Here is a 13360-nt window from a genome sequence, read left to right as displayed (position 1 = left end):
ATGAATTTCCCCATGCACTCCTAGATTTACCACCACTGGCAGGTTTATTGTAATGAAAAATCATCCTTTTCTCCCCATTTATTTATATATCTATGTATTATTTGTATAGGCCTGTTGACTCCTACTCTTTTAATGATTTATAATTATTTCTACACTTTATGATTTTGATGGTTAAATTCTCCCTACTTTGGCTAGTGGGAGCTCCTTCAACTTGGCTCTTATATTATTAAAAATAAAAAACCTTTCCTGTCGCAACAAGATATCCCAGATTTATCTTATATTTTCCCTGTGTAAGCCCTGGAATCAGCCATTTCTCCAGTGAGCCTTTGTTCTTTTAGTAGGGCATGGCATTTGAAACCAAGAGCTGAGCAAAAAGTGTGCTTACTCTTACTGTTTTCCTGACATTCTGCATACTCGTAATCTTTGATTAGATGCCGGACACTGAATTTCACCTTGTTGCATGATGCTAATTTTGTATTTCTATAAATCTTGAAGCTTTGTTCTGGAATACAGTTAAGCTACTGGAAACAGTTTAATCCTCCTGGATCCTGCTTTGATGAGTTTTAGTTGGGTCTGGAGCAGTGTTCAGTCTAGGTTAATATATTATACCCCATTACTGAGAACTCTACAGAATGTCCTGTGAATTTTAAATTTCTCCAGTCTGGCTGCTGTTTCTGGCTGTGTGAGTGCTGCGCACTGTTCTCCACATGGGTAGTTTTTTCACATACGGTAATCGATAACTATTCTGCTAAATACTCAAAAGGGAAGCTCTAAGCTTTTTTCTCTGGATAACTCTCTCCTTCCTGGCACTCTATCAAATTTTATATGATTTCATTTTTTACTTTTATTTACTCAACTTGGGAAAACACTTTTCAAGCCACAATGAAAAGAATAATCAATCAAATAAAACTGCCCCCAAACTGACCTGGATGTTAGAATCAGCAGAGAAGGACATTAAAATAATTATATTACATAACTTCAAAAAGTTAAGGAGAGACACAGAAGATGCAAAAGCAAACACCAAACTTTAAGTATCTAACAACCAAACCAAACACCAAATCACAACTCTAGCATTATGTCTGAGTTGAAAAAGAGATTGCATGGCATTAGTAGCAGATTAACACTGCAGAAGGAAAGAATGATGAACAGGCTAGCAATAGAAACTATGCAAAACGAAACTGAGGAAAAAAGAATTTTTAGAAAGTGAAAAGATCAATGAGCAGTCAGACAACTTTAAGCCTAATATACATGTTATCTGACTCTCCAAGGTGGAAGGACAGAAAAAACTATTTGAAAATATGATAGCTGAGAACTTTCCAAACTTAAAAAACAGTGTAAACCCAAAGATTCAAGAAGCTCAATAAACCCTAAATATAAAATGTGAAAAAAAAAAAATCTAGGTATATCATAATCAAATTGCTCAAAACCATTCATAAAGAAAATAATCTTAAAATTAGTCAAAGTTAAAAGAAATGTGACTTGTAAATGAATAAGGTAAGTAAACAAGCAGATTTCACACTGGAAACAATGCAAACGAGAAAACTTTGGAACAAATTCTTTAAAATACAGGCCCATGTCATTTTATTGCACTAAGCTTTCTTTACTGTACTTTGTAGATATCATAGTTTGTTTAATTACAAATCGAAGATTTGTGGAAACCCTGAATTGAGCAAGTCTATCAGTGTCATTTTTCAAACGTTATTTGCTCATTTCCTGTCTTGGTGTCTATTTCCAGCAAAAACTAACACACTCACACTATCCAGGATATACAAAATGAAAATAAGGTACACTGTTCCTCTTCAGAGAGAAGGTTAACAAATTTTAGGGACTAGGTTTCAACTGTTAGGCTTTCAAGTTCACTAATCCTTTCTTTTGAAATGTCTCATCAGCCATTAATCCAATCCAGTGTACTTTCATCTCAGACATTACAGTTCTCATTTCTCAATTTAGGTCATTTTTATACACCCTAAATATTATCACAGTAAAACTGATATTGCAGTCCCCCTCTCTACGGAGATTTACTTGGGCTCCTGTTGTTAATAAGGTGTTCAAAATATTCTGTCTGTATTTTTTTTTTGTCTGTATTTTTTAGTATTTTAGCTGGTTAAGCTGAATAGAACCACAGAATATAGTATTATCTCAGAGGCTTCAGACAGTAAAACAGAACTCTATAAAGCATATGGTTTAACAAAACGTACCCTGAGTTGTGAAATTGCTGCTTTTCCTTCCTCACTTTCTTCATCAAACTCATCATCACTCCACTCCCAGCCACCATCTTCTGTCTTATGAAGACGGCCACTGGAACCTGGTACTCTCCGAACCTGCTCATTAGGAAGAGAGACATGGACTGAGCTAGTGTTTGACACTTATAGTACAGAAAAGTCAATCATATTTCTCTCTCCTTCTGTTACTTCAACACAGTAAGCAGATAATAATTTTCCCCATAAATAAGTTTTCCCATGTAAAGTCACACCCACCACCCTTCACTTGCTTTCTGGTCCTCATCTCCACTGTTTGTCTTTACTCACAACCACCGACTTTTCCTGTACTTTGATAGTCTGAGCCTGCACACCATCCAAATCCCTCTTATGTGAAGTCAGATGAAATCTGAGTAATGGCTTCCTATCTTTAGACATCAAGAAAAAAATCAGGGCAGTTTAAGCCCCAAATAAATACGTTCAAGATAAAGAAGATTACAGTTTTTTTTTTCCCCAATTTTAACTTTTAAAATCACAATTATACTTGCCAGTTCAAGAGTATTACAGCTGTGCAAATGTTAAGAAAAAGAGCAGTGCCCTAACTTTCATCTTCTTCCCCACAGGCAACCACTTTCAATTCATTTTAGCTTATTCTTTTAGAATGTATATATATTCATCTCTCTGAATAATCTGTTCTTATTATTACCCCTTGATTTTCTGGTTTTAGAAATTATTGACTTCTTGCTACAGAAGATGAGAATTTAACCCTATTATTAATTCCCTACTCTTTTTTCAAGATACATTGTAATTTTGGGTAAATCAATTGTTTTTTTTTTTTTTTTTAGTTTAAAAATATCACATTTTAACACTTCTGAGTATTAAATGAAAGTAACATTGGTTAGAGTACCTGGCAAATAGAAAGCACCTAGTAAATGTTTGTTGATTCTCAAACTGAATGTCTTTGCAAATAAACATGACAAATGCATCTATATGTAACTAATTTATAACAAACAAATATAAATTATTTCACAGATCCTTTTAATGAACAGTGTTTCATCTTTAAGACAACAGTTCTTTAACCATTATCAAGATTGCTTTCAAAATACTTTAAGGCACTGAAATAGATGCATGCATAATTTCAATACAATTAAATAAAATGAAAACTACTCTAAATGACAGAAGTATATAAAATAAATAAGATCACCTTTATAACCTGGATAATGCCTAGTAATTTAAACAATAAATTAAAATTTGTAAAATTCAATATGTACTTCTATATAACAGGCCTAACAATGCTTTTAAACTGATTGAGGCCAGTTTTCAAACAACTATTTAGGTCAAATTGTATTCCACACTGAAGATGCTGGCTTATTTTCAAGTTTGCCTTCCTTTGCAAAATTCTGTTTGTTTTCTAAAGTCAACATGTTTGGACTATATTAGACATTTAATTAACAACTTTAGAATTTTAAACTTTCACATAAAAAGCTTTATGAGGTGGTTCTCACTTTAGAAAACCTTTAAGAATATCACCCGTGTTAAAGTTTTCACAGTTACAAAAATGAGGGTTATTGCTGATGACAGGTCTTTCTCTAAAGAACTTCTCACTGTGGTGTACTCTACGTACACCCAAGAAAACTTCCAATATGTCTTCTGGATAATAATTATGGTAAACTGGAAAACCCACAAGGGAGGCTTTTCTATATGTATGAGAACAATATTTCCAACAAGAAGCCCCTGCATATAAATATATGGAGAATCATAAATTGATATATTTATGCAAAGGAAAATTATAAAATGCTTCATGTTAGGCCTATATGAAACATTTTCTTATAGATTCTTGAAAATATATCAACAATCATTTTATGTATGATCTTAGCATCCCCTCACTTTTTTAAGAATGCCATTATTTTTGTTTCACTAGCAAGAGGGCTCTATCATGGCCATAAACGTTACCAACAATAAATATTTTCTGTTTTGTGTGTTTATTTCTGAGGGTGAATGACAAAAGGAAAACGCTCTCCTTTCTCCCCCTCTCCCTGATATATGGGTAAATCAATTGTTTATATAGCATGATTATATGAACTATACAATTGAACCATATATATTACAATTACTTTTCTTTCCTGCAGAACTTTTTTATTTCCCCTGGAGTTAATATTTGCTTTCTTTCTTTAAAAAAAAGTTATTTATTTTTGGATATGCTGGGTCTTCGTTGCTGCATGTGGCCTTTCTCAAATTGCAGCGAGGAGGGGGGATATTCTCTAGCTGCAGTGTGTGGACTTCTGATTCAGAGTACAGGCTCCAAAGTGTGGGCTGAGTAGTTGCAGCACATGAGCTTAGTTGCCCCATGGCATGTGGAATCTTCCTGGACCAGGGATCAAACCCTTGTCCCTTGCATTGGTAGTGGATTCTTAACCAATGGACCACTAGGGAAGTCCTGCTTATTTCTTACTTGTCATATTTATCCCCAGATTCTCTGTTACGTAAACCTCCTCTCGTCATATTCATATACATTAGGTATTCACCAGTGTCATCTTCTTGAGGAAGCCTCTCACCAGAGCCCTGCGATCTGTTCCATCAGACTGACACCAGGTTTGATACCTCAGATCTCACTCTATCAACCAGAGGACTATGCTTCCTCAATCACATGACTTCCCTATTCTTACTTTAAGCACTTACTCTACTATTAGCATGGTGTATTTACTAAAGCCGTGAATTTCTGAACATAATTTGATTTCATTCCTACACTCCACTTAATAGTTTGCCTGGTAAAAAAAGAAAACAATTCTGGGTTAGAAAATATTTTTTTTTTCCCTAATGTTCAACGTAAAGCTCCACTGTGATGTGGCTTCCACAGATGCTACTGAGGTCCTTGTGACTGTTGATTCTATCTGTAACCTTTCCCCGTTCTCTGGAAGGCTACAGGACATTTCCACCTCCAGTATTCCGAGCTGATGCAATGAACATGAACTTGGGCAAACTTCAGGAGATGGCGAGGGACAGGGAGGCCTGGCGTGCTGCAGCCCATGGGGTCATAAAGAGCTGGGCGTGACTGGGCAACTGAACAACAGCAACAGCATTCTGAGCTACCATGGGAACGTGCTTTAGCGTTGGGCTGTTTCCATTCATTGCGCTGGGTACTTGAGCTCTTTCAAACTGGAAATACATGAAATTTTTCTTGAATAATTTTTCATGATATCTTTTCTTCTGTTTTTCTCAGTTTTCCTTTTCTGGAACTCCCTTTACTTAAACGTTGAGCCTTCTCAAATAATCCTCTAATGTCTCTTTTCTGTCTCTTGGCTTTTTGGCTCTATTTTCTGGAAAATTTCCTCAACTTTACCCTAAAATCTTTGTAATGAATTTTTCCATTTTTTCTATAATGTTTTCAATTCTCAAGAGCTTTTTGTTGGTGGTAGTGCCATTCTTTAAATGCTTCTTTTCTTAAATTAACAGCTAAGACATAATTCATATAACATTGATCCATTTAAGGTATTACAATCCAATGATTTTTAGTATGTTCAGAGTTGAAAAACCATCTCTACAATCACATTTCAATCATTTTCATCACTCCCTCCACTTCCCACAAAACATCCCATACCCATTAGCAGTCCTACCCATTCCCTTACAATCTGCTCAAGTCCCAGGCAATCAATAATCTACTTTCTGTCTCTGTACATTTGCTTGTTCTGGATATTTCACATAAGCAGAATCACAGAATATGTCTTTCAGTTAGCATAATGTTTTAAAGGTACATCCATGTTATGCCATGTATCAGTACTTCACTCCTTCTTACTGCTGAATAATATTCCATTGTATAGGTTCATGACATTTTCTATATCCATTTATTAGTAGATGGACATTCAGTTTGTTTTCACATTTTAGCTATGAATAAAACTTCCATGAACATTCATGTACATATTTTTATGTGTACAAGTTTTCATCACTTGGGTATGGCTAGGACTAGACTTGCTGGGTCATACAGCAACTTTGTTCAGTCTTTTGAGAAACTGCCACAAAAGTGACCACACCATCTTCCATTTCCATCAGTAATATGTGAGGATTCCAATTTCTCCACATCTTTATCAATACTTGTTATTGTCTGTCTTTTTTGTTATAGTTATTCAGGTGGGTGTGAAGTGGTGTCTTCATTGTTTCTGTATGGTGGAAAGAAACTTCCCAACTTCCCAACTCACTTTGGTAGTTGCAAACAGTGATTTAACACAGAATTAATTAATTATGTACCATACTTTTTCATTCCAGTTGAAAGCGGAGTGCTACTGAGGCATAGACTATTGCTAAAAGAATATATCAAGCATGCTAAAGAAAAGACTGAAAGAAAATGAGTAATATTCATACTGTTAACATAGTATTAGTCAAATACACTTTCAAAACGCAAAAATAAAACTTTTAATTTCTCAGAAAAACTGAGTTAAATCCACATTTACCTTTTTAGCTCTTTCAGAAATGGTTGGTGCTCTCTGCAAAATTTTTTCTTGAAGAAATTCTTTATTCTGGAGAGGAAAAATAAGTTTTCTTTTCATAAGAAGTTTTTACTAAACAAAAAACTGACACAGAAATATTCACCACAATTAATGTGATATAGTAACTGTTTTTATAAAGTTTGAGAAAAGCTTATATTCTTTCATTCTGAAGATCCTTTAGTATACTACTACCATGACTTTATAAATTGAGACAAAGCTTTAATGTATTGTATGAACCACCATCTATGAAAAGTTCGCTTTAACATACGTCCTTTGGGATTGTGGTCCCACATTTCCCAACTACAATAACATCCTATTTATCCCAAATCTTTGGGAAATGAGATGTTTACAAATTCAGTAGTAAACCCTGAAATGAGAGTTCAGTATATTTCACAGGATTTTCCATAGATTTTATTTATAGTGGTAATATTCATTTTTCCTGTTTTAAGTTTTACCTGACACTTAATTTATAGAAAAATATATTTAACTTAAATATGAAAGACTCTCTAAATAATGGCCCCAGCAATTATTTGACCTACCATCATCCTTCCAAAAATAATCATCTGAAGGTAATGCAACCTCTGAATAGTGAACCTAATGTAGGTGTTTGAGGAGGATCATCTGAATACATGAAACCAAGTTAGAATGTCCTACCTTGGCTTTTTGGAAAAACTTGTGCCTTAACAGTTCTGCTGCTGTTGGTCTAAAACCAGAAAAGAAAGTTTTTATAGTTAATTGAAGTAGAATGTGGGTTTTCATCTTCAAAAATGAAAACATGATTTCTTGAGCATCAAGATAAAAACTCAGAGTACTCCACTGTCCTTAACCTGCTAAAAACCAAAAAGGAAAAGCTCAGTACAAGGCATTGAATAGAATTTAAAAACTCAAATAGAAATTTTCTGGTAACAATGATTGTAGGCTCTTGCAAAAACTCATTAGTGAAATGTTTCTTTTAGAAGCATGATTTCTTAATGGCTTTCAATATATTTGCTATTTAATATTATTTCCCACGAAGTTGGCTTTATCTACTTTAAAGAAGCAAAAAATATACATTTAAACTGACAAATCAAGAACTGTGCTTCTTGCCACATAATTACCTGTAAGTCTCAACTTACGTAATTACATAGTCTTAAAAAATAATTTCACAATTTCCTTTAAAAAATGGAAGATTCTAAGAGTAATGTATAGTTTCCAAATTTAATCTAAACTTAGTTTTTAACTTAACTGTGCACAGTCTTACTTCATTTGAGTAAAGGCACTGTTGCCAACTTCACAAACTAGTATGAGAATAAACAATGCTCACTTAAGAAATTGGACATGACTGACGCCACATACCTACTATGTAACGCTGAACAAGTCACTTCTTTAAGGTTCAGTATTACCTGGCTAAATCCCCAAAAGCAGTGATTCTTAAACACTGCTGTGCATTATAATATCTGGGAGTTAAAAAAAATCCTTTCGACTAAAGAGATGAGGGTCATAATCTAGCTATGTAAGAACAAGACAGCAGGTAGCCTAGGTTTTGTATTGCCCTCCTGGAATACAGTTGGCATACCAGATGGGAACTGTTATACAAGAGAGAAATAAACTATCTTATAAATATAAAAAATCCAGGCTGTTCCCTGTAACAGTTACAGCAGAATCTGTGGGGGCAAACTTGGGTACAGTTTTTAAAGCTCTCGAGGTGACACCAAAATGCACTCAAGCTTGAGAACCAGGGCCTCAGAGGATTCTCATAGAAATTAAAAGAGAGAATAAATGTGGAAGTGCTATGCACACTCAAAGTAGACATTACCATTCCTACTTTTTCATTCAGTCATAATTTCAGTATGTTTAACAGTTCATACAACACTGTTTCTTATTTGTTCCCTTCTTTCTAAAATACATTTCAGAGGAGTTCTGTAAGTGATAAAACATGACTGGAAAACTCAATTTTTGACTGAAAATTATTTCACACTTACTGGTGAATGATAGTTTGACTAGATTTAGAGAATTAGAGAATTCTGGGTTAACAGTTATTTTCTCTCAGCATTGTTCCACTAAAGTGTCTGGTCTTCACTGTTGCTATCGGGGAAGTGGTTTGTCCATCTGCCTGCTATTCCTCAGTTAGGTGATCTGTTCTCTCAGGCCGCATTTAAGACCTTCTCTTTGTATTTGTGTCCATTAGTTTCATGACAATGTATACAAGTGGAAAAAGACGGATACTGCTTGGGATCTAGGACAATAGTTTCTTAGCCTGAAAATACAGACATTTCATCAATTCACAACACTCTCGGCCATTATTTCTTTGAACGCCGCTTCCGGTCCACAGTGTGGTGTTTCACTGTGCTCTGTAATTCTGGATTGTGATCTCTTCAGTGCAAGAACTGCAGGGACCTGGGTTTTGGAAGTAGTCTAACAGTGCACTTTCTGATTGCTTCTGCCAGAAACAAAACAGGCTTAGTAATAACTGTTTTACTTTCTAATCCTGTGGGTCCCTGGATAATATGGGTATAAATTCAGACTGTAAACCTGCAGCGTGTCCAAGTCAGAGGGCTTGATTATTCAGGGAAGATTTCTGCTGTGTTTCTGTTATAACAGATTTTTGTTGTTGTTGTTGTTCTTTGATCTATCCTTTCACTCAGGATGCAGACTTACGAATGTTCTAGCTTTAAGCAAAAATCTTAGTTCAAAATCCCCATATGGGTGGGCCCTGTATCTCATTTTTAGTCCCCACTTGGAAGTTAAAAATCCAAACCAGCAGGTTATTAGAACGAATAGTGTCATACTGAAGGCAGCCACAGGATTAGTTTATAATAGCTCTTGCATTTACGGCTTCCTTATTAATTCTGGCATCTGAAGATCTCCCTTTATTACAGCTCATCTCTATTCTTGTTATTTAAGTTTGATAGATTTATCCAGAATTTCTAGGTGTTTGTAACAGAATTCTGTTATTTCAGTCAACTAATTTGGCAGAAGTAAGTGTTCCCTATGTTTTAATACCACTGTATTAAGAAAGAGGAAAAAAGTTCTAAAACCACAGGTTTGAACTTTGCTGCCTATTTTTCTTACCCTTTCCAATATTTCCAACAGTAAACTTTGAAGCCCGTTAAATATACTAAAGACATGATCAAGGAAGTCAATTCAAACCTTTTAGTTTTGCTGAGCTTTAAAAAAATCAAAATTAAAAATCTTTTAGTACTACAAAACTAAGTGGTCTATATACCACATGAAACAGAAAAATATGATAGAGTGAGAACAGTGCCCAAGGTTAGGAATCAAGAGTTTTGACTGACCTCAAAGATAAAAGATTATACGCAATAATCTTTAACTTCTATACTTCTGTTTAATTCACAGATACAGGGGAGGAGCCAAGATGGCGGAGGAGTAGGATGGGGAGACCACTTTCTCTCCTACAAATTCATCAAAAGAATAACTGAACGCAGAGCAAACTTCACAAAACAACTTCTGATCGCTAGCTGAGGTCATCAGGTGCCCAGAAAAGCAGCCCATTGTCTTGGAAAGGAGGTAGGACAAAATATAAAGGATAAAAAGTGAGACAAAAGAGCTAAGGACGGAGATCCGTCCCGGGAAGGAAGTCTCAATAGAGGACGTTTCCAGACACCGGGAAACCCTCGCACTGGCGGGCCTGGTGGAAGTGTTTGAATCTCGGAGGGCAACCTGACTGGGAGGGAAACAATAAATAAAACTCACAGATTACGAGCCTAAAAGCAACTCCCAGGAGAAAAGTACCCCAGACACCCGCATCCACCACCAGCAAGTGGGGGCGGAACGGAGAAGAGCGGGCGGCATTGCTTGGGGTAGGGTCGGGCCTGAGTGCCCTGAGGACAATCGTAGGGAGCTTTTGTGAGTTGCCAACTTAAACTGTGGGACAGTAAAAGAGCGAGAGAAAATTAACCGGCCCAAACACACTGCTTGCCGTTCACAGAACAAAGGGACCGAGAAAGTCCAGAGAAGAGCTCGCAGACTGCAGACCGGCCCAGCCCCGCCGGAGGCAGGAGGCAGGGGGGAGGGGAAAGGGGCAGGCTTGGCCCCTAGGACCGCATCCCCTGCCGCACTGCAAACAGGCCTCCACTTTCTAATCAAAGACCTCCTGAGATTCTGGATGGTCGACATCCGCCGGGAGGGTCGCGGCAAGACACAGGGCGCAGGCACCCGACCGGCGCGGGCGGGGACTGGGGCTGGGGACGCGGAGGGCAGAAGGCGCAGGCACCCGACTGGTGCCGGCGGAAACTGAGACTGGGACCGCGGAAGGGAGTGGGCGCGCCACACCCGGGGAGAGTGCGCCCACCGAGCCCCTGGCTGCCTGGACCGCTCTGACGGGGAAGGCACAGAGAGCAGGCGCAGCTTTTCCTTCCGCGCTTTTGTGGAACACCCGAGGGCTGGAACCTCGCGCAGCGCGGCGCGCTCCACATAGAACAGCCGGGAGCCTGAGCAGCGCAGAGGGAGAAAGCAGCGCCAGCCCCTCCCCGCGGAGCGACGGAACTAGCTACCTGAATAAGAGTCCACCTCCGCCCACCTGTGTCAGGGCGGAAATGAGGCTCTGAAGAGACCAGCAAACAGAAGCCAAATAAACAAAGGGAACCGCTTCAGAAGGGACTGGTGCAACAGATTAAAATCCCTATAGAAAACACCGACTACACCGGAAGGGGCCTGTAGATACCAAGAAGTGTAAGCTGGAACGAGGAGATATCTGAAACTGTGCCAAACCCACACTGACCGCAACAGCTCCAGAGAAATTCCTAGATATATTTTTACTTTTTTTTTTTTTAGTAGGAAAAAAAATTTTTTTAAATTTTTTTCTCTTTTATTTTCCTTTAAAATTCCCTATTACTCCCAAATTACTCCTTAACTTTCATTTTCATAGATTTTTACGATTTTTTTAATTAGGAAAAAATTTTTCTTTCTTTTTTCTTTTTCTCTTCCATTTTCTATTTTTCTTTTTCTCTTATTTCTTTTAAAGTCCTCTAGTACTCCTCTACTACTCCTTAATTTTCATTTTCAATACACTATAACCTTAAAAAAAAAAAAGAGAGAGAGAGAAGCCCTATTCCAGACACAGCAATCTAAACAAGATGAAAAGGCAAAGAAATACCCAACAGGTAAAGGAATATGAAAAATGCCCACCAAGTCAAACAAAAGAGGAGGAGATAGGGAATCTACCTGAAAAAGAATTTAGAATAATGATAATAAAAATGATCCAAAATCTTGAAAACAAAATGGAGTTACAGATAAATAGCCTGGAGACAAAGATTGAAAAGATACAAGAAATGTTTAATAAAGACCTAGAAGAAATAAAAAAGAGTCAATTAAAAATGAATAATGCAATGAATGAGATCTAAAACACTCTGGAGGGAACCAAGAGTAGAATAACAGAGACAGAAGATAGGATAAGTGAGGTAGAAGATAAGATGGTGGAAATAAATGAAGCAGAGAGGAAAAAAGAAAAAAGGATCAAAAGAAATGAGGACAACCTCAGGGACCTCTGGGACAATGTGAAACGCCCCAACATTCGAATCATAGGAGTCCCAGAAGAAGAAGACCAAAAGAAAGGCCATGAGAAAATACTCGAGGAGATAATAGCTGAAAACTTCCCTAAAATGGGGAAGGAAATAGCCACCCAAGTCCAAGAAACCCAGAGAGTCCCAAACAGGATCAACCCAAGGCAAAACACCCCAAGACACATATTAATCAAATTAACAAAGATCAAACACAAAGAACAAATACTAAAAGCAGCAAGGGAAAAACAACAAATAACACACAAAGGGATTCCCATAAGGATAACAGCTGATCTATCAATAGAAACCCTCCAGGCCAGAAGGGAATGGCAGGACATACTGAAAGTAATGAAAGAGAATAACCTACAACCTAGATTACTGTACCCAGAAAGGATCTCATTCAGATATGAAGGAGAATTCAAAAGCTTTACAGATAAGCAAAAGCTGAGAGAACTCAGCACCACCAAACCAGCTCTTCAACAAATGCTAAAGGATCTTCTCTAGACAGGAAATGCAGAAAGGTTGTATAAACGTGAACCCAAAACAACAAAGTAAATGCCAACAGGACCACACCTATCAATAATTACCTTAAATGTAAATGGGTTGAATGCCCCAACCAAAAGACAAAGACTGGCTGAATGGATACCAAAACAAGACCCCTATATATGCTGTCTACAAGAGACCCACCTCAAAACAAGAGACACATACAGGCTAAAAGTGAAGGGCTGGGAAAAAATATTTCACACAAATGGAGACCAAAAGAAAGCAGGAGTCGCAATACTCATATCAGATAAAATAGACTTTCAAATAAAGGATGTGAAAAGAGACAAAGAAGGTCACTACATAATGATCAAAGGATCAATCCAAGAAGCTATAACAATTATAAATATATATGCACCCAACATAGGAGCACCGCAATATGTACGGCAAACGCTAACGAGTATGAAAGAGGAAATTAATAGTAACACAATAATAGTGGGAGACTTTAATACCCGACTCACAACTATGGATAGATCAACTAAACAGAAAATTAACAAGGAAACACAAACCTTAAATGACACAATGGACCAGCTAGACCTAATTGATATCTATAGGACATTTCATCCCAAAACAATCAACTTCACCTTTTTCTCAAGTGCACACGGAACCTTCTCCAGAATAGATCACATCCTGGGCCATAAAT

At 37.1% G+C, this 13360-nt stretch overlaps 1 protein-coding gene across 2 annotated transcripts in view; it reads right to left on the bottom strand.

Moving 5' to 3' along the window:
• Nucleotides 1-13360, bottom strand: part of OXSR1 (oxidative stress responsive kinase 1) — a 91810-nt gene that overhangs the window by 14845 nt on the left and 63605 nt on the right. For both annotated transcript variants that reach the window (XM_061127802.1, XM_061127803.1), the window contains 3 exons: nucleotides 7334-7382; nucleotides 6644-6709; nucleotides 2199-2321 (listed from right to left, as the gene is read on the bottom strand). In XM_061127802.1, the coding sequence (XP_060983785.1) occupies nucleotides 2199-2321; nucleotides 6644-6709; nucleotides 7334-7382 (238 nt within the window). The remainder of the gene's footprint in view (nucleotides 1-2198; nucleotides 2322-6643; nucleotides 6710-7333; nucleotides 7383-13360) is intronic.

The sequence above is a fragment of the Dama dama genome, chromosome 24 (genome assembly GCF_033118175.1).
Source record: "Dama dama isolate Ldn47 chromosome 24, ASM3311817v1, whole genome shotgun sequence".
Taxonomy (NCBI): domain Eukaryota; kingdom Metazoa; phylum Chordata; class Mammalia; order Artiodactyla; family Cervidae; genus Dama; species Dama dama.
Note: the sequence above shows the minus strand (reverse complement) of the source record. Positions and strands in the feature narration are given on the sequence as shown.